Source organism: Mercenaria mercenaria, unplaced genomic scaffold (genome assembly GCF_021730395.1).
Source record: "Mercenaria mercenaria strain notata unplaced genomic scaffold, MADL_Memer_1 contig_1990, whole genome shotgun sequence".
NCBI lineage: Eukaryota > Metazoa > Mollusca > Bivalvia > Venerida > Veneridae > Mercenaria > Mercenaria mercenaria.
In genome coordinates this window covers 7,024-30,678 of record NW_026460015.1, presented here as the reverse complement: position 1 = coordinate 30,678, position 23,655 = coordinate 7,024, and the positions used below count along the sequence as shown (strand labels likewise).

At 34.2% G+C, this 23,655-nt stretch overlaps 1 protein-coding gene across 1 annotated transcript; it reads right to left on the bottom strand.

Moving 5' to 3' along the window:
- Positions 1–1,707: 1,707 nt before the first annotated feature.
- Positions 1,708–23,517, bottom strand: LOC128552058 (keratin-associated protein 5-4-like). The gene is made up of 6 exons (XM_053533055.1): positions 23,384–23,517; positions 14,501–14,554; positions 12,650–12,721; positions 10,349–10,565; positions 5,589–5,692; positions 1,708–4,051 (listed from the first exon to the last, which is right to left on the bottom strand). Exons 1-6 carry the CDS (start codon positions 23,418–23,420, stop codon positions 4,026–4,028), a joined length of 510 nt encoding a protein of 169 aa, XP_053389030.1. The 5' UTR covers positions 23,421–23,517; the 3' UTR covers positions 1,708–4,025.
- Positions 23,518–23,655: the final 138 nt, after the last annotated feature.

Genomic DNA, 23,655 nt, shown 5'->3' with positions numbered 1-23,655 from the left:
ACATTTAAAAAGACAGTCTTTTTGCTTATTTCACTGAATAAGGTTGAATTACCGACTTTAAGGACACACAAATTTGCAGTGAAACACTTCCATCTTTCACAAAACAATGATATATTGATAAATTTTAGTTATGCTGGTTTAGACAGGCTATGAATTAAAATGAAACATTTTTAACCATGAAACATTACTTCTGAAGTTACCTTAAAGCAGCATGCCTCCAGATTTGGCTAAAAAATAATCTTTCTTTCAAACTGAAGTTTTAATCATATTAGGAACATTAGAATATGAATTTTTGTTTCTAAAATATTTTAAAACTTCCAAATCAAGAAAAAAAGATGACCGCCTCGGGAATTGAACCCCGGACCGCTGCAGCAATAAAGACATAACTAATAGTGCTATAGCTGAAGTAGTGAATAATGACTTCAAAATATAGATATTTATAATCGAGACACTTTACCTGGAGAAAAGCGTGACAAACGCTTTTCAATTTTCATTGTCAAAAGTAGTAAAAACAGCAAATTCTCAGGTGTTTCTGTAACATAAAGTTTGTCAGTAATTAAGTTTTAAAGCCTTCTTAAGAAATATAGCATTTATTTCAAGATATCTAAAACAAATTTATTTTTTTTGTTGTGGAACGATCTGGAGGCATGCTGCTTTAATATAGATCTAGTACATCTAGATTTACAATTGAAATATTGGTAAACTATATACATGTAAGTGGTCAGATAAAATGGGCCAGTATTCTTATGTGATGGTGGATTTGTAATACTAATGTCATGGATATTAGTAAACAAACACAAAAAGAGTACATCAGATATTTTAAGTTAAATTTTATATATATATATATATATATATATATATATATATATATATATATACAAATCACAGAGGATATCAGTTAAAGGATATGATTTATAATCATTCTACAAATTAAATTTACATTAACCAAGCATTCTCACAATGTATAACAATAGTTTTTGTTGGGTTTTAAGTTCAAGGTCATATATATATATGGCAACTTTCAAGCTTTTGATAGAGGAGGATGACCCTAGGTGCCTCTCCGGGCAGTAGGAAGACAACTTCCTCACAATTAAATTTTAGAATCCTCATTGGTAACGGGCAAATGTTTTGAAGTCAGCAATCTTAACCACTCAGCCAAAGCGGCCCTGATGCATAAGAACATGAAATACATATAATGCACATGGTCTGCATATCTGTATTCATGTAATACTACTTATGTTTTGCTTTACATATTACTAACTGTTTGCCATGTTTGAGGTCAATAAAATCATCACAGAACCAAGACAGACTTTAGTCCTAGACAAACCAGGGGATAGAAACAGACTGGGATATCATCTATTAAAGGCCTGAAATAGTCCACACATTAATCAGTGGTGTCAACTTAAGAACTTACGGTGTGCATATATATGTAAATAGGTTAACTGTCGTGAAATATGAAAATAAATCGGGCATATGTTTGCCCATCCTAACTTCTGTATTAATTGATACAGCGATGGCTCTGCAATAGATTAGGCCTACACTGTACTATATTCACATGGTAGCTTAGCTTTTCTCTGGTATATATACAATGTATTCTAGATTAAAAACCTATTTTCTTTATCCTTTAAATAGAATTTATCTAACATTTATCGAGTTATTTCTAGTTGTTCTTCTATAAACGAGAAAAAAAAAGAGAAAGAAAAAGTGGCTATTTTAAGATTCTATAAAATATTTAGTACATCTACAATATGAAAGAAGTCTACCAGACAAGAAATACCCAAAGGAGTTCAGTTTCCTACATAGATATTACTGATATTCAAGTAACAGATACTTGAAATTTTGATTTATACTGAATACTTTGTTCAGCTTTTCATGTATATTGAAGGAAAATAAAGTATCTATCTATCTATCCTAGTGTATTTACAATATATTATAATCAATTCTATTGCAAGAATCTGTAAAATCATTCTATACAACAATCTCATAAACTGAACTCCTGTTTGCATGACACGTGTCCCAGACACAAAAAAAGTCATGTCCATACACAGCATCAAAACATGATATATGCATTGTATATTTTGTATAAAGTACAATATTAAATAATTATATAAGAATAACATTTTAGCAATAATTTCCAAATGAAATGTATGTAGAATAACAGTCTTTTATTTAAATTTTTGTTGTTTTTTTCTGTCCATTTGCTACTTGATATATTTAGTTTGTTATTTGCTGAAAGTTACTGTTAAAGTAAAAGAACAGTTCAATTTCAAATTTGAACACTGTCTACTTTCACAATTTTTCACTTATTCAAGAGTCGTACTTCAGACTCTGTGACAATCCAGTTGGTTACTGAACTTGTCCAAGATATACCCATAAACATTGTGACCAAAATTGGTGAACACTGGTTAATAGGGGAGTGGAAAAACTTTTAAATTAGTGGATACATACCGTCTGCCAGTTGTGGCAGTTGATCCCTTTTTGCAGGCATATAAAAATGCTTTCTTCCTTATGTAAACATGGCATATTTAAGAAAAAGATTTAGTCTCTTATAAAATGTTCAAAATGCAATATTTTTTCATATATTCATATCATTTATTTAATATGTTTCTCCCACTTCAAACTTCGACATTTTAACCCTTTTCCAAACAGACAAACATAGTAAAGTTTGCTTCCAAAGGTTCTTCTTACAGATCTGATATTACGGAGATTCTACTTTACATAAAATTTTTGGGGAAAGGGTATTGTACATTAGTGCCATATCCACTCTCTGAAGATTCCACTCCAGCTGTGAGTTTAGGGGAGAAGGTATTATGCATTAGCATCAGCTTCTATGTGTTATGATATTTTTCCCTTATTAAATTTGGTTGTATTTAGAAAAACAACTTGAATTATACAATGTTCTTTTCCGGTATTTTTTTCCAATATAACATACTGCACAGGTTTTTAGTTTTTTGTTAGCAAAGAAATGCAATTTTTACCATATTCCAATTACTGCTCCCCTCAATAGATGGTATCAAATGGAAGAAGATGAAATTAATTTTTTTACTTTGCAGGTTCACATTATTTCCACCTATCCAGTATTCAACATTTTATCATATGCTTTCTGATTTTTTTAATGATTTTTCAATTCCGAAACATATGCTTAATGAATTCCCACATATAATGTAAAAAAAAACAACACCAAGAACAAAAATTAACAAACATGAATGTTTGTCATCTTGAATGGAAACAAGTTTACAGACCTTTTCAAACAAAGCAAATTGAGATTACATATATTAAAAAGTTACGTTAACCCTTACCCTACTAAATTTCTATAATGAACTGATCCATCTTTCAATTTGGACAGTACCATTAACTGTTAAAAGGGATGCTTTCCAAAAAGATACTGACTGAATAGCGACCAGTGCAGACCATGATCAGCCTGCATGGATGTGCAGTCTGATCTTGGTCTGCACTGGTCGCAAAGGCAGAATCACTTGCCGCCAGCAGGCTAAGGGTTTAATATATCAATCAGAATGTTGCACTGCTTTTCGCAGCATGTTCCAATTCTGCTTGAGAGATTGCCAACAACTTGTACACAAACACTAAAGTCAACAAACTAGAATACTGGAGGGCATCCATAATATTCAATTCATTAGAAAACAAGGTTCAAAAGAAAGTGAATATCCCTCTGTGGTATTATGCTTTCTGAAGCAGAAAAACGAAAACTGCAGGAGGGATTGGTACATGTACGCACTGATGCACACAACATGCATACCTTAACAAACACTCATGTTCACAAACTGACACTCAGTATGGCATCCATAGAAATAAATGTCAAAAAAAGCCCCAATGAAAGTCTATCTGTCTCATCAGGCCTGTGGCTTTGCAACATCACTGTATGGTGGCGGGGGACAACTCGGCTGCATAGTTCTTTCATCTGTCTGGGGTGTATACGGTGGGACAGCCCCTCCTGCTGGCATGCTGTAATTGATTGGACCCTGATCATACCGTACGTTCTCTTGTCTGAACTGGCACAGTCACTATCATACCTCCTGTTTGATACCGGCAGCTGAAAGCGGAACATTATAGAATTTTACTTCTGCTAACATACATGTACACCTTGAAGAGCAAAATGCATTTCTACAAAGGAAGGTAATTTCTACCCCATTTCTAAGATATCTTAGTAATTAACATCTCCAGCAATTTCTATACACAAAGAACACAGTTTTGTCTTAGGCAGTATCACTGTAGATGGGTTGCATTGTACGCTGCAGTTATCACACCAAATTTTACTACTGGGTACTTTCTAAAAGAGAGCATTACCGGCCAAGTAAATAAAGGCTGACTTTGATTTGAATACCCTCTCTCTAAATCACAGTCACGTAAGTGTCCAATTCTTTCTGCCTTCAGGGAGGGAAGCCGTCCAGCTTGACCCCGAAAGTTTGGTATTTATCCAGGTTACAACAAATGATGTTGGAAACTAGTCCGGTAAGGCAGCATTGTCAATGGTCAATTTTATACATGTGCTCAGAAAGAGATAGTATCATGACCAAATTATGATTCAATATATTTGTTAAGCTGTATTTAGCTGATTAAATTAAAGTACTAAATCTAATAAATAAACCAGTCAAATTTTTCTTCCAAACTTATTTTCTGTTATTTTGACTTTTGCTTTTTAGATTACATTGATTTATATGCTCCAAATGAGCTATGACTTTGAAAAACAAATCTTGAAAAGGTTAGTCATAGTTAGCAGGTTAAAACCTTTTACATACAACTGATTACAAGAGCATCGCCTTGCGGGTGCAGACTTTCACCTGATTTTTTTTGTCTCAGTATAATAGCATAATTGTTCTACCCGTGTGTTTTTATAATGGTTAATATAAAACAAGAAATCTGATATTTTTTAAGGCCAAAAGTCTTGCAAAAAGCAAGATGGAGTTGTGTTTCGTCCTGTACAGAGTCAGCTTTTGATGGTGAACAAGTGTTGCAAGTTTTAAAGCAATAGCTTGATAGTTTAGGAGAAAAGCTTACCTAAACACAAAACAACCCAAAAAATTGATTTTCGAAGTCCAAAAGGGGCCATAATTCTTGCAAAAAGCAATGTAGAGTTACGGTACTTGCTGTGCAGAGTCAGCCTTTAATGGCAAATAACTGATACAAGTTTTAAAGCAATAGCTTTGACCATTAAGGAAAAAAGTTGACCAAAACGTAAAACTTAACCCAAGAAATCTGATATTTTCTAAGTCCAAAATGGGCCATAATTCTTGCAAAAAGCATATTCCAGTCTGCTTCCAGGATTTATACACACCAGTCTAAACAGAAATGGTGCAAGCTTGAAAACCAATCTCAGTCTGACTAGCATCTGATTGGTTCATTTTGAGATCAGTCAAGAATTGACAAGTAGGAAGACTTAATTCCAAGACTGGTCTACAACCTCCTGTTTTTAAGCTTAGTACCAATACTGGTGTCATAGGAGGTCAGCAGTACAGTGGTGTCTGAAGACCTACCAGCTGAGCGGTGAACACCTTAACCGTTAGACCACTCCTTCTCCTTATTGACACTATTAATTAATAAAACAAAACATCATTTATTGTAATACAAACCTCTCAGTGCAGCTGCTCTTCTCCTTCGTCTGAGGATGACCGCAACAAGTACAAATGTGGGTGCCAGGAAGAAAAATATGTACCACCACCTGAAGGGACCGCCACTGTAAATATTAGTATCAAATTTTCAATATCTTTAGCCATAAAACTTTCTTAATCAGTCCATGTTTATAAAGTAGAAATTTAATTAAAAAATCATCAATGACAGGATAAGATAGCAACAATACTAGGTTAAAACTTTCAGTCCATCCAAGAAAATGTCACTGAACAAAAGAAAGAACAAACTGCTGTTTCCTTTGCACATGCTGAAATCACGACTTTGTTTCTATTTCATGTGTCCCGCTGTCATTTTATTAGGGCAGAGGATGCATGATTAGTGGTGGGCATGACTGTATGGAGGAGTGAGGTGGGGGAACTTGCATGTTGATAAATAATCATGGAAGGTTTGAAAAAAAATCTAAAATAAGGAATGAAAAAAAATATTATTATTTGTTTTTTTGGGGGGGAAGTGGGGGAGGGGGTGTGACCAAGGCAAGTGGGTGAGCAGGTGTAGGTGCGCAACTTCAAATGTTTCTAATAAATGTTCACAGAAAAGAATGAAAGTAATTTAATGAAATTCTGCCGAATGGTAAGTTTGTTATGTACAAATATGTGGATTTTTTTTTTTTTTTGGCTGGGGGGGTGCAGAGGATGCATGATCAGTGGTGGGCATGACTGTATGGAGGAGTGAGGTGGGGAAATGGTACACCTTACATGTTGATAAATAATCATGAAAGGTTTGAAATAAATCTAAAATAAATGAAAAAAAAATTTTGGGGGGGGGGGGGGGGGGGGGGGGGGGGGGGGGTGGTAGGGGGAGGGAGTGTGACCAAGGCAAGTAGGTGACGAGGTGTGGGTGCGTAACTTCACATGTTTATAATAAATGTTCACAGAAAAGAATGAAAGAAATTTAATGAAATTCTGCCAAATGGTAAGTTTGTTATGTACAAATATGTGGATTTTTAGACAATTAAAGGGCAATAACTCTGAAATCCGTACAAAATTGTGTGTGCACAACCACATTATAGTGCTCTAAATTCTGTTAAAGTTTCATAGTTCAAGGTCAAATATATCAAAAGTTATGATGCAGAAATTGCCAAATCTATAGATCTAATTAGTACCCTATATTATAGTTAACACTAGAAATTTCTAAGGGCCATAACTCTAGTGTTACTTGGGCAATCTGTCTGAAACTTGATGGGCCCCATAACCTCATAGTGGTGAACATGTTTATGAAGTTTGTCTGAAAAAAATGTAAAATAATGAATTTTTTGAATTTTTTTTTTTGGGGGGTGGGGGGGGGGGGGGGGGGTTCGGGGAGGGGGTGTGACCAAGGTAAGGGGGTGACCAGGTGTGGGTACACAACTTCACATGTTTACAATAAATGTTCATGGAAAAGAATGAAAGAAATTTAATGAAATTCTACCAAATGGTAAGTTTGTTATGTACAAATATGTGGATTTTTATACAATTAAAGGGCAGTAACTCTAAATTTACAAATAAATCCAAACGAAATTGTGTGTACACAACCACATTATGGTGATCTAAATTCTGTTTAAGTTTCATAGTTCTAGGTGAAATATATCAAAAGTTATGATGCAGAAATTGCCATATTTATAGTACCCTATATAGTTAACACTAGAAACTTCTAAGGGCCATAACTCTGGTGTTACTTGGGCAATCTGACTGAAACTTGACGGGTTGCAAGAACTCATAGTGGTGAACATGTATATGAAGTTTTAAATAAATATTCCCAACCATTTCCTAGATATGGCTCCGGACGGACGGACAACGCCAAAACTATATCCCTCCAACTTTCGTCGGGGGATAACTAGGCTTTGCAGCTATAACTCTTGTGAAGTTTGGTGAAATTCCAACCAGTGCTTTGATAGGAGAGGTAGCACAGAAAAAAGAATTTGGCACCTTATTACATGAGTACCTATAAATAGTAACAAATTTGTGCTGAAAATTCTCCCATTATAGCATTGCGCCATGCATTATCACATTATCATAATAAGCCCCGGGGCCATTATCAATAATGGCCCTGGCGTTAGCGCGGGAAATTAACGTCCGTTAACAGAAATGACGTCACGGCGTTTCATGGAGGTAAAACAGCGAATATTTCCGTTTTATCTTATCATCTTGAGCGTAACATTGTGTATTTTTCATGAAATAGCATATTTTTATCCCTAAATTATGCAATAAGCAAGAAAGTACAACTATCCAGGTATTTGATTTTATACAGTAAATAGACTCTTATACAAATAATATAGAAACGGAAAAGCTGAAATTTATTGTGCCAGAAGATGCCATAAAAATGACACAAAAAAACATTTCTTACTATATTATCTAGGTAAACATGTAATAAACAGGTAAGTACATGGGAGAGCGGTGCCTTTGAGTGATAATGGCCCTGGAAGAAGATAATAGCCCTCGGGCTATTATCACCTTGCCAGGTCCATTATCACTCAAAGGCACCGCTCTCCCATTTATTAACCATTATTTTGCTGGAAATAATTTAATCAGAACATGATGATTATATGCACAACTACACCTCACCCTAATCACTTGCGAGGTTAGGTGAAATTCGGTCTAACTGAATACAGCAATTTGTGTAAACACTATAAAATATTCCAAATGAAGGGCCATAACTCTGTTAAAAATCACTGAACCGGACATGCCAATAACATGTATTAACTAGGCTTGGCACTGATAACACTTGTAAGGTTTGGTGTAAATTTGCCCTATTATATAAGAGAAGTAGCTAAAACATAAAATTTGATGAATCAAGGGCCATAACTCTGCTGAAATACATCAAACTGGAGCAAGCCCAAGACATGCACAACTAGGCCTGGCAATGATCACTTTGTGAAGTTTGGCGTAATTCCTCCTAGCAGTTGCCCAGACAAGGCAAATCAAAACAAATCAAGGGGCTATAACTCCACTGTAAATCACTGAACTGTAACTTGGCACTGATCACTCCTGTAAGATTTGGTGGAAATCCTCCTAATAATGTCAGAGAAGTGGCCAAAACATCATAATATTTTATAGATCATGGACCATAACTCTGCCGAAAATGATCAAACTGAAAAATACTAAAAATATGTTTAATGAGGCTTGACACTGATCACTCCAATAAGGTTTGGTGGAAATCTGCCCGATAATATAAGAAAAGAGGCCAAAACATCATAAAATTTGATAAATCAAGGGCCATAACTTGGTTTAAAATCATCAAACCTGAAATTGCTGATGACATGCATAACTAGGCTTGGAAAGGATCACTCTTGTGAAATTTGGTGTAAATCCTTCACAAACTTTGTGACAGACAAACAGATGGACGGACAAACAGACAGATGGACAAAACTAATTTAATATATCTCCCACACCACATCTCTTTGTGAAGTTTATCGTCTGGGGAAAACCTGACAAAAATGTGTATCGAATGGTTATAGTAAAATTCAAACATGTAAGCAATAAACTTAATGCTGAGCGCCATGCGAGGAAGCTGCTTTTTTTTAGAGATTGAGAAATGAAGGTATACTAATATTGCAAGAGATCGCCTATTTTAGGCCTAAAAAAATCTTTGTTTCCGGTAACAAGCTCAAAAAAATTAGGGTAGGTAGGTCGGAATTTTTTTGTTGTTGTTGATTTTTTCTTTATAAAGAGAGACTTTTCAGAAATTATTTTTGTGTCAAAAAATGAATACAAATAAGGGGGTTATGCCTTTAGAACATCAGTAAGTTGATTTCTAACATCACTGGCCATGTTTAAAGCATAAAAAGTGCAGTTTTGCAACTTTTTGTTAAAAAGTTGAAAAAAAAAATTCTCCAAGGCCATAAAAGCATTTAGGGTCGGGTCAAAAATTCAGGGTAGGTCGGGATACCGGAAACAAACAATTAATTTTTTTACGCCATAGAATATATAAAATATATGATACTAAATCTCTTGAAGACGAGTACCATTTTCTGTTGCCCTGCGAATGTTATAGATATCTCTGTGAAATACATACATGTATACCAAGCAAATATTATACTCGTCCAGATATTAATAAATTCAATATCCTTATGTTAACAAGAAATGAAGAACTGATAGAATCAACAGTGGTATTTCTTTATTAAAAGGAAGAAACTTTTACAAAATTTATTAGAGTGAGATATTTAGATAGATAAATGGAGTTAAAATACTTATGAAACAATACTTGTCTTCCAACACTGTTATATATATATATGTATTTATAATAATACGAACTTGTATCCTAGCAGATCTTACGTATGGGAAAGTCAACTGTTCTGAATTTAATTCTATCCCTTAATGCAAACTATCTCTATATATTCAATGTATCCTTAAGATCCAGTTAACTTTCAGAGAGAGAAAATATAGCTTCTCTAGTCCCAATCAGTTAAAAAGACTAAAATGTCACTACTGATTCGTGAGACATGAAACAGAGATTTGCAGCGCGTCCTATTTTTATTTAGTAATGTGCACAATACTGAAAGCATTCAAATTATATAAAATGGAAGTCTAGTAAGTTGTTGGAACAAAAATCAACTATTTCTTGAGAAAAAAACAACAACTGTAAGAACTAACACACTGGATGAAATATGTGTACATTTTTAAAAGTTTTGAGAAATAAATCTATACAATTCGTCCAATTCTTCAGAGCTCATCATTAACAATAACAGGATTTGTTGATGTATTTATGTAACTATTGAAATCATTACCTGTTTCTTTTACACTCTCCGCCATCACAATGTGTTCCTGATGCACAACATGTCTGGAACCCGCAGCACGTAGTTCCTCGTTCACAACAGTAGTTAGGACTACAACACACAGAACCCTTCGGACAACATGTATTGAAACCGCAGCAATCTGAATTTTCGGGACAGCATGTGGATACTCCACAGCACTTTCTTGGTTTGTAGCAATATGAAATACCATCTGAAAAATGAGAATATGTATGGAAAAAAATGGCCAAACAAGAGGACCATGATGGTCCTGAATCGCTCACCTGTTCCCACATGACCCAGTTTTGAGTATGATGTCGTTTCTTCTATTATTTGACATAGTAACCTAGTTTTTGAGCTCACGTGACCCAGTTTTGAACTTGACCTAGATATTATCAAGATAAAAATTCTGACCAATTTTCATGAAGATCCACTGAAAAATATGGCCTCTAGAGAGGTCAAAAGTTTTTTCTATTATTTGACTATTGACCTAGTTTTCGAAGGTATGTGACTCTGTTTTGAACTTGACCTAGATATCATCAAGGTGAACATTCTCACTAATTTTTATGAAGATCTCATGAAAAATATGGCCTCTAGAGAGGTCACAAGGTTTTTCTATTTTAAGACCTACTGACCTAGTTTTTGACTGCAGTTGACCCAGTTTCAAACCTGACCTAAACATCATTGAGATAAACATTTAGACCAACTTTCATACAGATCCCATGAAAAATATGGCCTCTTAGAGAGGTCACAACGTTTTTCTATTATTTGACCTACTGACCTACTTTTTGATGGCACTTGACCCAATTTCGAACTTGATCTAGATATCATCAAGATGAACATTCTGATTAATTTTTATGAAGATCCATTCATAAGTATGGCCTCTAGAGAGGTCACAAGGATTTTCTATTTTTAGATCTACTGACCTAGTTTTTGATCGCACGTGACACAGTTTCGAACTTGACCTAGATATCATCAAGATGAACATTCAGACCAATTTTCATACAGATCCCGTGAAAAATATGGCCTTTAGAGAGGTCACAAGAATTTTCTATTATTTGACCTACTGACCTAGTTTTTGACGGCACGTGACCCAGTTTCGAACCTGACCTAGATATCATGAAGGTGAACATTCTGACCAATTTTCATGAAGATCTTTTGAAAATATGGCCTCTGGAGAGGTCACAAGGTTTTTCTATTTTTAGACCTACTGACCTAGTTTTTGTCCGCACGTGACCCAGTTTCGAACTTGACCTAGATATTATCAAGGTGAACATTCTGACCAATTTTCATAAAGCCCCATGAAAAATGTGACCTCTAGAGTGTTCACAAGCAAAAGTTTACGCATGCACGCACGCACGGACGACGGAAGACAGACGCTGCACAATCACAAAAGCTCACCTTGTCACTTTGTGACAGGTGAGCTAAAAATAAATTCAATACAAAAAGAATTTTTGCTCCAGGTATTAGATGAAAATATTCTGATGTGATATAACATATTCTGTTTATGTGTAAGCTGGGTTTTTTCTTACTGTTTTGGGAACATAGCCTATACCACAAAAACTGGAAATTTTGACACGTAAATGTTCCAAACAGGGAAATATTTAGTACTATAGGATATAGTTAGGTTGTGTTTAAGCACTCTCTGATACACTTGTTTCACATTGTACAACCTATTCAACATACTGTCATTACAAAATTGTCCATAATTTAGTCAATGTCTGAGCAATTTTGATGGATTTTTTTTTTCAGAATGTAGATTGGGAATTTTTGCACTCATTATGGGAAAAACATATACTTTTTGGCATTGGGAATATAGCCAAATAACGGCTATAAAAACGACTGAAAAAAATCCCTGGTACCGGCAAGCCAATTTGCAATTATGCAACTTGTATTTCGGCCTATACTAACAGTTTTACAAGAACCAGAGTTAAAATGTATTGAAGCTATAAAACTCAACTATGACCATTTCATGACAAGTCACTTTCAATAAGCTTATTCAACAAGACATTGTGACCTGCAGTTGGTGCTATGGCTGTCCCTTGATTAAACAGCTGTGGAAAATAACTGCTACGTAAGTTCCAGACTGTGATAACATAACAGCTGTTTATAAAATAGGTAACTGTGACCTTAGCCCTTGAGGTACTGACCCTAAATGACAGACACTCAACAGTACACTGTTTCAGTTGAAACATTTTGGGGACATTTTATTCCTGGCAGGCACTACAGGTAATTCAGTTTCTCGGCGTTTCTCTTCAATATTTCCAGCATATAAAAGGCTTATAATATTTTACATACCTTGACAATCTACCTTTAAGGTACTGTTGTAACATGTTCCACCATCAATGTCAGACTCGCACACTTGACCAGCTGAAAGTAACAAATATTTCTAGTCAGCCACCAAAATACATCTTGAATTTTTCATTTCAATATCACTCAGAAAGAAAGCTTCATCTCACAAGTATTATTGCTTTTCATAAATGCCAGCACCACATCACGAGGGTTCAACGCAATAAGGGCGTATCTACATATAATAATTATATGTAGATACGCCCTTATTGCGTTGAACCCTTGAATTATACCAGTACCACATCAGTTCCTTTAGTTTCTAATCATCCTACTCTTGCTGATCTCAGCAGTGTTTTAAACAAGAGCTGTCTGTTGACAGCGCTCTCAACTATTCGAAGAATTGATGGAAGTATGGGGTCAAAATATTACCAGAGATTTTCAGACAAAAGAAAAATAATAGATAAAACAAACAATGCACCTGTATATGTGGATTTGGTTAAGTCTTGCACTATATGGCTAGCAAGTGTACAAAGTTTCAAAGCCATATATCAAACACTTTAGACAAAATATGGAATGGTATGCGAAACTTAACTAATTTCTATGTCAAAAAGGGCCATAACAGAGCTAAAGTCCTTGTCCTAGTTATGTAGTCTTGCCTACATAATCAATTATGTAGACTATGATGGTAAACAAGTGGTCAAAGTTTCAAAGCCATATGACAAACAGGTAAGGCAAAATATGGACAGGTATGAAACATTTAACTGATTTCTATGTCCAAAAAAGGCCAAAATAGTCGACAGAGTTGTGTACTCTTGCCTACAGATGGAAATCATGATGATAAACAAGTGTTCAAAGTTTCAAAGCCACATATCAAATAGTTTTGACAAAACATGGACTTGTACGAAAACTGAACCAATTTCCAAGTCCAAAAAGGGCCATAATTCAGCCAAAATAGTTGACAGAGTTATGTGCTCTTGCCTACAGATGGACATCATGATGAAAAACAAGTGTTCAAAGTTTCAAAGCCGCATGCCAAATAGTTTTGACAAAACACTGACTTGTTTGGAAATTTTACCAATTTCCAAGTCCAAAAAGGGCCATAATTCAGCCAAAATAGTTGACAGAGTTATGTACTCTTGCCTACAGATAGAGACTGTTATAATTAACAAGTGATAAAAGTTTCAAATTCGTATGTCACACACTTTCGACAAAATATGAACTTGTACAAAAACTTAACCAAGATTTGTAAGTTAAAAGGGGCCATAATTCAGCCAAAATCTTTGATGGAGTTATGTACTCTTGCCTAAAACTGAACAATGTCATGGTCATGGTAAACAAGTGTTGAAAGCTTCAAAGCTTTATCTCAAAAGACTGTGTCAAAATCTGGACTGGTATGAAAAAACTTAACCAAGGTGTGACGCTGACGCCGTGGTGAGTAGGATAGCTCTACTTATTCTTTGAATAGTCGAGCTAAAAACTCAACATATCAGTCTGAATTATGTTTCCATGGATTGGTGATCCAAAAGAAAGTGTATTTGCTTACACTGTTCATAGTCTCAAGGAAGGGTTACTGATGAAACCCTGATGAAACACATTACCTGCTACTGTCTTTGTAAATGTTCCAGACACTTATAAGTAACAAAAGAAATTCTTGATTAACATTTAGCCTGCTGTGGGCAGGTAATTCTGCCTTTGCGACCAGTGCAGACCAAGATCAGCCTGCACATCATGGTCTGCACTGTTAGCTATTCAGTCAGTAAATTTTCAGTGAACACCCCTTCATATAATAAGTGGTACTTCCCAAATTGAATGATGGACCAGTTCATTTTAGAAGTTTAGCAGGGTAAGGGTTTAACTTACATTTGCAGAGTCTGCTGCCGCATTGCTCTAAACATGCAACATTGTTCAGCAAACCTGAAATGATAAAATATACAAAACTGAATTGCACAACTGTCCATTACTAAGCATATATGATTAAAATGCTGGACAGCTTAACCCAAAGACAATTAATACACATTCCAGAAGTAAGCATATTATGAAGACAAATCTATTTATCATATTTCTCAGTTCTCGGTCTTACATGTCAGGTGTCTACCATTAAAAAGTTCAATTTGCAATTCTTAACAAATGCTTTACAAACAGCATGAGCCAGCAATATAAAACATACAGATCTACTATTCTACTCTTCTGGTAATCGAATACACTTCTTAAGAGATATGGAGATGATCCCATATTTTTAGAGGCCCGTATTTCAGTATAAGATTGAGATAACTGAATATATATAGAGGGTACATGTAGCTACCTGTTAGTTTCAGTATAAAACTGACTTGTACTGATTGCAGAGACTATATACCTTTAAATGATAGCTATATGTACTTGCATGCAAAACTTTAACCAAGGTGTGACGCCAACGCAGACGCCAGGGTGAGTAGACTAGTTTGGACTATTCTTCGAATAGTCGATCTAAAAATATATCAGTAATCTGTTTATTTTCTCATATTATTAATGTTCTTTTATCGCTCTGGTAATCTGAAGTCATAAACTTGAACATTTTAGCTACTTAGTACAGTGAACTAACGTCAGTTGGGGAATTATTGGATAAAAATCTTAAAATGATTATTTCAAATTAAAAAAGTCACATTTATATTAATTTTGTCATTTCTAATAAATATTTTGGCCCATATATTGTATTATATAACTAATTACAAGCTTGTCGAACTAATCTGATGCATACAATTTGTTTTACAGTGAGATGGTCAAACTGTAACTCTGCAGTAGCTGCAAATGTCAGAAATTAAAAAGCAGCCACTCAGCGACAGTAAGCTTGTCTAATGACAAGCCAAACCAAATTTTGACCTCCAAGGGGGATATTATCGGTTGTTACAAATACTCTGTGTCAAATGTCACTGATATAATTTACACAGGTTCAGCTGGCATCATTATCTGTGGCAAAGCATTTTTCAGGGCACTAGACAACTTTTGGGGACAGGTACCTATACCCTCAGGAAGGGGAATCCTTCGTCGTTTTAAGACAAAAGGGGAAGTTTTTAGCCATATATATGTTACTACTTTTCACACTTATTAATACTGTTTTCAGTCATTTCTAACTAATGTAGCTATATTGCAGTAACCTTCCTTAGAAGCACTATAATTAATATAACTTGAAAGAGAGTTCATATCTAGTTGTGTCAAACGAACTATTATCAGGGGAATTTTCTTCTGAGAAAGGGGAAAAAACATATTATTTTATAAGGGGAATCGGGCCCATATTCGGCCCCCAAAACAGCCAAACAAATGCCCTGTTTTCAGATCCTCTTTCACCTCCGCACAACAAATGAAGAACTGTAACTGATGATAAAGATAAACTGAAGATAAGTTTTCAAGTATCAGACACAAATATATCCTGTGAATCCCGTGTATAACTGCTTGGAGTTGAAATTGACTCACTGTTAAATTTTAAAGTTCATCTTTCAAATGTCTGCAATAAGGCAGCAAGACAAATCTAAATGTATTAACAAGGTTAAGCCATTTCTTAAAAGAAGATACTAAAATTTTAATTTACAAATATTTCATCAGATCAAATTTTAATTACTGTCCGTTAGTTTGGCATTTTTGTAGTAAAGAAAGTACTAATAAGTTAGAAAAACTTCATCATAGGGCTCTGAAAATTTATACATCTTGTTATGACTCTCATTATGTAAAGTTGATACGCCAACCCTTCACATAGGTAGACTAAGACTCATTGCTTTGGAGGTTTTTAAAAGTTTAAATAAAACTTCTCCTTTATATATACAAGAACTTGTTTCAGTAAGATCATCAAATTATAATTTCAGATGTACAAACACTCTTGAGGTACTAACAGTAAGCACAACCATATACAGCAAGAAGATTTTTCGCTTTGAGGCCACACAAGTCTGGAACAGTCTTCCAAATGAAGTTAGATATACAATAATATACTACAGATTACATGGAATTCAAGCGACTGATCCGGACTTGGAGTGGTCAGAAGTGTGCCTGTTCTATGTGCACCTGAATCATACCTAAAATGCTTAGTATTCTTTCTTTTCCTTTAACCCTGCTGTTTTGATTCTGCTGATTTTAATTTTTGCTTCATCTTATTTATGTTTAGTTGTCTTGGCTGCATTGTATCTTATTTATGTTTAGTTTGTCATAGCTGCATGCTTTAGCAAATGTCCTAGTTATTTTAGTTTTAGCTACTCTGCATGTGTGATATGTGTATTTCTGTTTGTTTATATACTATCATGTCTTATTTTCACCCTGAATGGTAGCTGCTGATCACTTAACCTAAATCTGTTTATGAAAATTTTATTTCGCAAGTCCTGACTATAATTTTTATAGATGTAGTTTTAGACTCCTTTTTTTGACAAGCAGATACTACACAGGTCTTAGCTTTTGTATAAAATTGTCTTCATTTTTCATTGTTTATAACTTATAAGTATCTTTTAGTAATGAATTTCTTAAGTAATTTATGTGCTTACCTCTATCACTACGATGTAATATATGTCTTTCAATTAAAGTTTTAGGTTTGATACTCAGGTTTTAATCTGAAGAACTTAATTTTAATATGTCTTAATGATGCTTTTATTTACAGTTTGTTTGTTTGTAAGTTAGGATAATATGTTTATGTCGGATACAAGCTTCAAGCTTATGTTGTAAATTTTTTCTAAATAAATATTATCTTATCTTATCTGAACTAAAATCGAGAGTACTGTAACTGTTATTATCGTATTTATTAGCTCATTCAATAATATCCCCCACCCACTGTCCGGTAGTACTTGAGTTATGATATCTATGCAGTAGGGCAGTATAAGGGTGCACTTAGACTTCCTTGCTTTTGAGCATAGTGAAGTGGTAGAGTGTCCGCCTTAGCTCACAGGCACGGGTCCAGTGTATATTTTTTGTTGAATATAAAAAAATCCCTTTTTTTCACACAATTAACCTTTTATATGTTAGTCAAATGAAAAAAAAATCGATGACAAAAAAATCTGGTCACAGTATCATATACATTGAAAAGGTGAACTATGCGAGCGTAACGCTATGGGAAGCTACTCGGCAAACTTGTAGAACATTTCAAAATCGGAGTTTATACACTTGCAGCCGCTACCTGCATGATTGCACCTTCGAAACATTTAAAGCCTTCCTAGTTCCATAAATACTAAACTGACCCCATAAATTGCTTTGAAAAACACAGTACAAATCTCTACCAGCGACATATTTCAGTTATCCCCGGTGATTTCATTCAGGACAGCGGACGTGTTTCTGGTTTTTATCACTTCGTTCGGCAGCTGAAATCGCCGGGGATATTTGAAATATTTTACTCCTAGAGACTTGTACTGTGTATTTCAAAGCAATTTATGGGGTCAGTTTAGTATTTATGGAAGACTTTAAATGGTTCGAAGGTGCGATCATGCAGGTAGCGGCTGAAAGTGTATAAACTCTGATTTTGAAATGTTCTACAAGTTTGCCGAGTAGCTTCCCATAGCGTTACGCTCGCATAGTTCACCTTTTCAATGTATATGATACTGTGACCGTATTTTGTGTCATCGATTTTTTTTCATTTGACTAACATATATAAAGTATATTTGTGTGAAAAAAAAATTTTTTTTTATATTAAACAAAAAAAATATACACTGGACCCGTGCCTGTGCCTTAGCTTAGGTCACAGGTTTGAGAGGTTCCAGGCTCAATTCCTCATCAGGGCTGAAGTATTTTCAGACTGTTAAATATCGCAAAGTGGATATTTCTCCAAAAAGAGCTTCATTTTTTCTGACATCATCCTTATCTGACATAATCATATTCATACAGCATACTGGTTTCGAAGCAGTTTCCGTCATGAAATGAAGGTTTTTAAAATATCTTTTTTCTTGAACGTTTCAGTTCCGTAAAATGCTTCCAAAGAGAACACCTTAGCTCTTCTGCTTTACGAAAACATAAATATCAATAGTGTCTAGCCCACGTGATAACACACAGAGGGGCTCCAAAAGGGGTGAATAAACAGAGCTGAATTGGTTGACTACAGAAGCAGTTTCCGTCATCAATTTTTGTTTTAATATTTATGTACATTTTTACAGTGAAAACGACTAGAAAAGCACCATCCGTGTTTTTTATTCCTTCTGGTGAAATTAATTAATACAATTTGAAGAAGTTTGAAGGTTCAGGTGTTAAATTAGGCTTGTTGAAAATAGGAGGTAAAAAAAAAAAGAAGCAAAACCTGAGACTCGAACTCACGATCTTATGCTTGTGAAGCCGATGCCTTACCGATTGAGCTAATCGGCCAGTTGACGTCATAGCGACAATTTATATATCTTATATACACATATACTACGTAAGGGATACAACCGTCACTTTGTATAGCACATAGTATGTGACCAGTTACCCCCCTTGGATAAGAAAATCTAATCAGGGTCTGTATAAAACGCAGACGAATAACGCAGACCATATAGTTATAGTGGGAAAACGCAGACGACTTTTTGGAAAACGCAGACAGGCTAATAAAACAATAATTAATTGCATGAAAGAGGTGTTTTTACAAAGGAAGTTCAACAAAATGATAATAATCGATAAAATTATTAATTCATTTGTTTATATATTAACTGAGAAAAGATAATTAGACATACAAAGATTCGCGGGAATTTTTAAGGGGGCAATTTGAACATGGACATTGATAAAAAAAAAGAAACAACAAAACATGAAATATGAATTTTTAATAACACAGGCCTATGTTTGAATGTACAATTTGAATGTCGCAGAAAAGCTCTTGGGTCGCAAAAAAGCTCTATGGGTCGCAGAAAAGCTCTTCGGGTCACAGGAAAGCTCTACAGAGCTTATGTTAATTGTTTCAAAAAGCGACGGTAAATAAAACTTACCTTTTACCTTTTTTACAAATATTAATCAAATGAACTAACAACATAAAAACTTCTACTTACTCACTTACTTATATATGCATAGATTCTATCGTCAGCGTTTTCTCTATATAAATATTTTGTCTGCGTTTTCTAACTTACATAAAACACTTACTTACTTACTTACTTACTTACTTATATGTGCACATACTCTATCCTCTGCGTTTTCACTATATGTAACTATATTGTCTGCGTTTTCTAACTTACATAAAAACATTTACTTACTTACTTACTTACTTGCTTATATGTGCACATACTCTATCGTCTGCGTTTTCACTATATGTAACTATATTGTCTGCGTTTTCTAACTTACATAAAAACATTTACTTACTTACTTACTTGCTTATATGTGCACATACTCTATCGTCTGCGTTTTCACTATGTAACTATATCGTCTGCGTTTTCACTATGTAACTACTTTCCTATATATGAACATACATATTGTCTGCGTTTTCTAACATACATTAAAAAAACATTTACTTACTCACTTACTCACTTACTTACTTACTTACTTACTTATATGTGCACATACTCTATCGTCTGCGTTTTCCCTATATAACTATATTGTCTGCGTTTTCTAACATACATTAAAAAACATTTACTTACTCACTTACTTACTTACTTACTTACTTATATGTGCACATACTCTATCGTCTGCGTTTTCACTATGTAACTATATTGTCTGCGTTTTCTAACATACATAAAAACATTTACTTACGTAGTTACCTACTTACCTATATATGAACATACTCTATCGTCTGCGTTTTCCCTACATAACTATATTGTCTGCGTTTTCTAACATACAACCGCCAAACTATATTGTCTGCGTTATATGGTGTCTGCGTTTTCACATACATACTACGACTCTGTCATCTGCATTTTCTATAAATAAACGTATTTGTCTGCGTTTCCTAACTTATAATCGCCATTTATACAGTGTCTGCGTTTTCATCTCGCATACGTAATTCAAACTTTTTTTGTCTGCGGACTATCAGCATTTTCTAAGTATCATCATCGTCATAATCATCATTGCCATAGTTAAAACATCATAATCATGACTTCTGCGACCTTTGCATTGAAAATATCTGCTTATGTCATTAAAGCAAATGAAACACGTTGTAACTGCGAATTTGATCTTACCATTACATTTATGCACAATACAAAAAGAATGGGAAAAGAAGCTGATTTGCTCTTAAATGCGCAGTCATGTTTTTTTATATTGTTGTTGTTGTTGTTATAGGTGGTGGTGGTATATAATGTGATAGGATCAAATTAAAAAAAAAATCGGTAGCTCTTTCACGAAGCACAGAGCACCAAAAAAAAAAAAAAACCAACAAAAACACACACACACACACACACATCCGGTACTTATCTGAAAATAAATGTCACACTTTTCTTGAATATCACATTTAAATATGTGCACAATTTCCAAAGTAATCGCATATCTATTTTAAAAGTGTGTTTTCTAATAAAATTTATTTATTCATGATTTTATTAAATCAACTGTCTCCTCTTCTCACTTATCGGTACAATATAAAGTAGACCAACTTTTCAATAAACTATGACTCCTGTTTATTGGGACCCTACTGTGAAAGTCATTGTCCCCCAAGATCTGAAAAAAGGTGCGAATGGCCTGCAGATAATGGGATTACGAAGAATAATATATAATAATTAGTTGTATCCTACTAATTCATAATTGATTTTTTTTAACAGAACAGAATCTATTTATTCCAGAAATATGCATACTCTGCGGAAAAATGTACAGAAGACACCAGTAAAGTTATTGAATAGTATAATAATCTTTTTTTTTTAAAGTAAAAACTTACTAGAAAAACGGAATGTGAAGAAAAAAAATTGTCCCGGCAGATATCTGATTTATCTGTAAAATAAATCTAGTGCATTTGAAAAATATGTCATCCAAATTACTATATATTAATGGCATTGATCAAAGTCTGTTTTTTTTCTCAATGATATTCAGATTAAGACCCACGTTTACATTAGCTAGAAGTGAAATGGTGAAATGAACTTTTACACTTTTTTTGCGACGGGACGGTCGCTAATCGTTTCTGCTAAATTTCAAATTGGTAAAAAAAGTAAAAACAAACAACCAAAGACCCAAATAAATATATATTATTTCAATAAGATAAGTGGCAGTATGGCAGTTTGTTTTTGAAGTATAGTATGATTATTTGATACAAAACATAATTCAATATATAAATATATAAATGATATGTAGAGTGGGTATCCTATAGGCTATAGCATTCATTTTCCGCTTCTTTTTTATTTCTTTTTATTAATTTATTATTATTTTTGTCAAGTCAAAAAAGTCAAGCGCTATTGCATTTTTAATCAGTCAAAACCTATATTACTTTGATATTACCGGTATAGCTCTTTTATGACAGACATTAAAATGATGAGACACAAGCGCGTGCCACTGTGTTTCCATCATCTCCGTTCTTTAATGAGGTGATAAAAGGATTAGCGCATTTTTTGTGATTATATATGATCACGTCTACTGTTCGTTCCATACGTTATTCATTATTATGTTATGTTTAAACAAAATAAGGAACACAAATGAATCCAAATCATACGAATCGCTGATAAAATAATAATCTTTAAGCACGTGCGTACAAATATATGAATATTCAAGCCAATATCAAATTTTTTGTTTTCAGTTATAAATGAAAATAGAAATGCATGACATATGTATTTGCATTAATTATCAGGTTGCAAAACTTCACAAAAGCTTCGATAAAGAAAGTTACTCAATACGAGTTTGAAGTTATGAAAATAAGCCAATTATTTATATTGTAATTATTGGGTGATCAAAGGCATCAATAATAATAATACAACATGTTTGTTGCTTGATCTGTTAACATTCTGAAATGCAGTTAAGGAATAAATTATGATAAACATATTCTTCTTTTGAAATGACTTTCTAATTTATCAAGGCAGTTGTAAGAATTAAAGAAATGCTGAAATCTTCTATGCTTACCGCTAACTTATTGATTAAATTTCTTAATAACTATACACAATATCGAGTATCTAATTAAAAAGCAAAAATAAGACCTATGTAAAATTGATGTTTATGCCAAATAAGTATAGAATACATTTTATATTTGTAGTTCTTTATTTTGGTAAATACCAATTCAAAATGTCTAATTTACTTTGATAATAACCTGTTGAAATGCATTGCATCAGCTGCGTTATAGTTTCTCCTATATGTTGTATATTGTCTGCGTTTTCACACTACCCGTCTGCGTTTTCCCTCTATATCTATATTGTCTGCGTTATTCGTCTGCATTTTAATCTGTGCCATCTAATCATCTATATTTCATATTGGTTTTTGCTCTTAATTGTAAAAAAATTATTGCCGATGCACAAAAATGACTCATTTTTATCTTTATTATGTATTTTTGGTAAATCATCTGGTTTCGACTGCCAAAAGGAGGAACTTTCAACTTTATTGGGGATTATGGAGTTATTCTTTGCGCATGCGCATTAGTTGCACGTGAAATCCCCCATGTGCGGAATGTAAACTAAACAATTATAGAATGAACAATTCGAGTTTTCTTGGAAAGTTTTTACCCTTTGTTGCTGAAATTTGACAGAGCTCTGGATTGCAGGGTAGCGTTATGGAAACAATCTCGACTTCATTGTGAAGAACGTCATGAAACGTAAAATAACGCGTTGACGGATACTACTAGCCGACGGGAACTGCTTCGAAACCAGTACAGGAATTATATGCATACTGGTAAAAGTAGAATGAAATTTGTCAACCGTGATCGCCCAAAGAATCAGGAAACAGGTATTAACTCACCTGACAAACATGCTAAAATCGTCAAGGTTAACATCATATCTGTAGTTTACCTGATCGATAAACCACGTTTTTAAATATTTAAAAGGATATTTCGGGATATTTCACAACAAAAACAACAGTAGCCTTGACCTTTGTGTATTTCCGTTTTGTTTTCATTATCTCCCTTGCTCGTCAGTTGGCGAACAAACCCGCAGCGATTACTTCCCCTTACAGTACGGTAGGCGAAGTGAGACAACCTCGGCCTTTAGGTAGCAGGGTACACTTAGATTCGA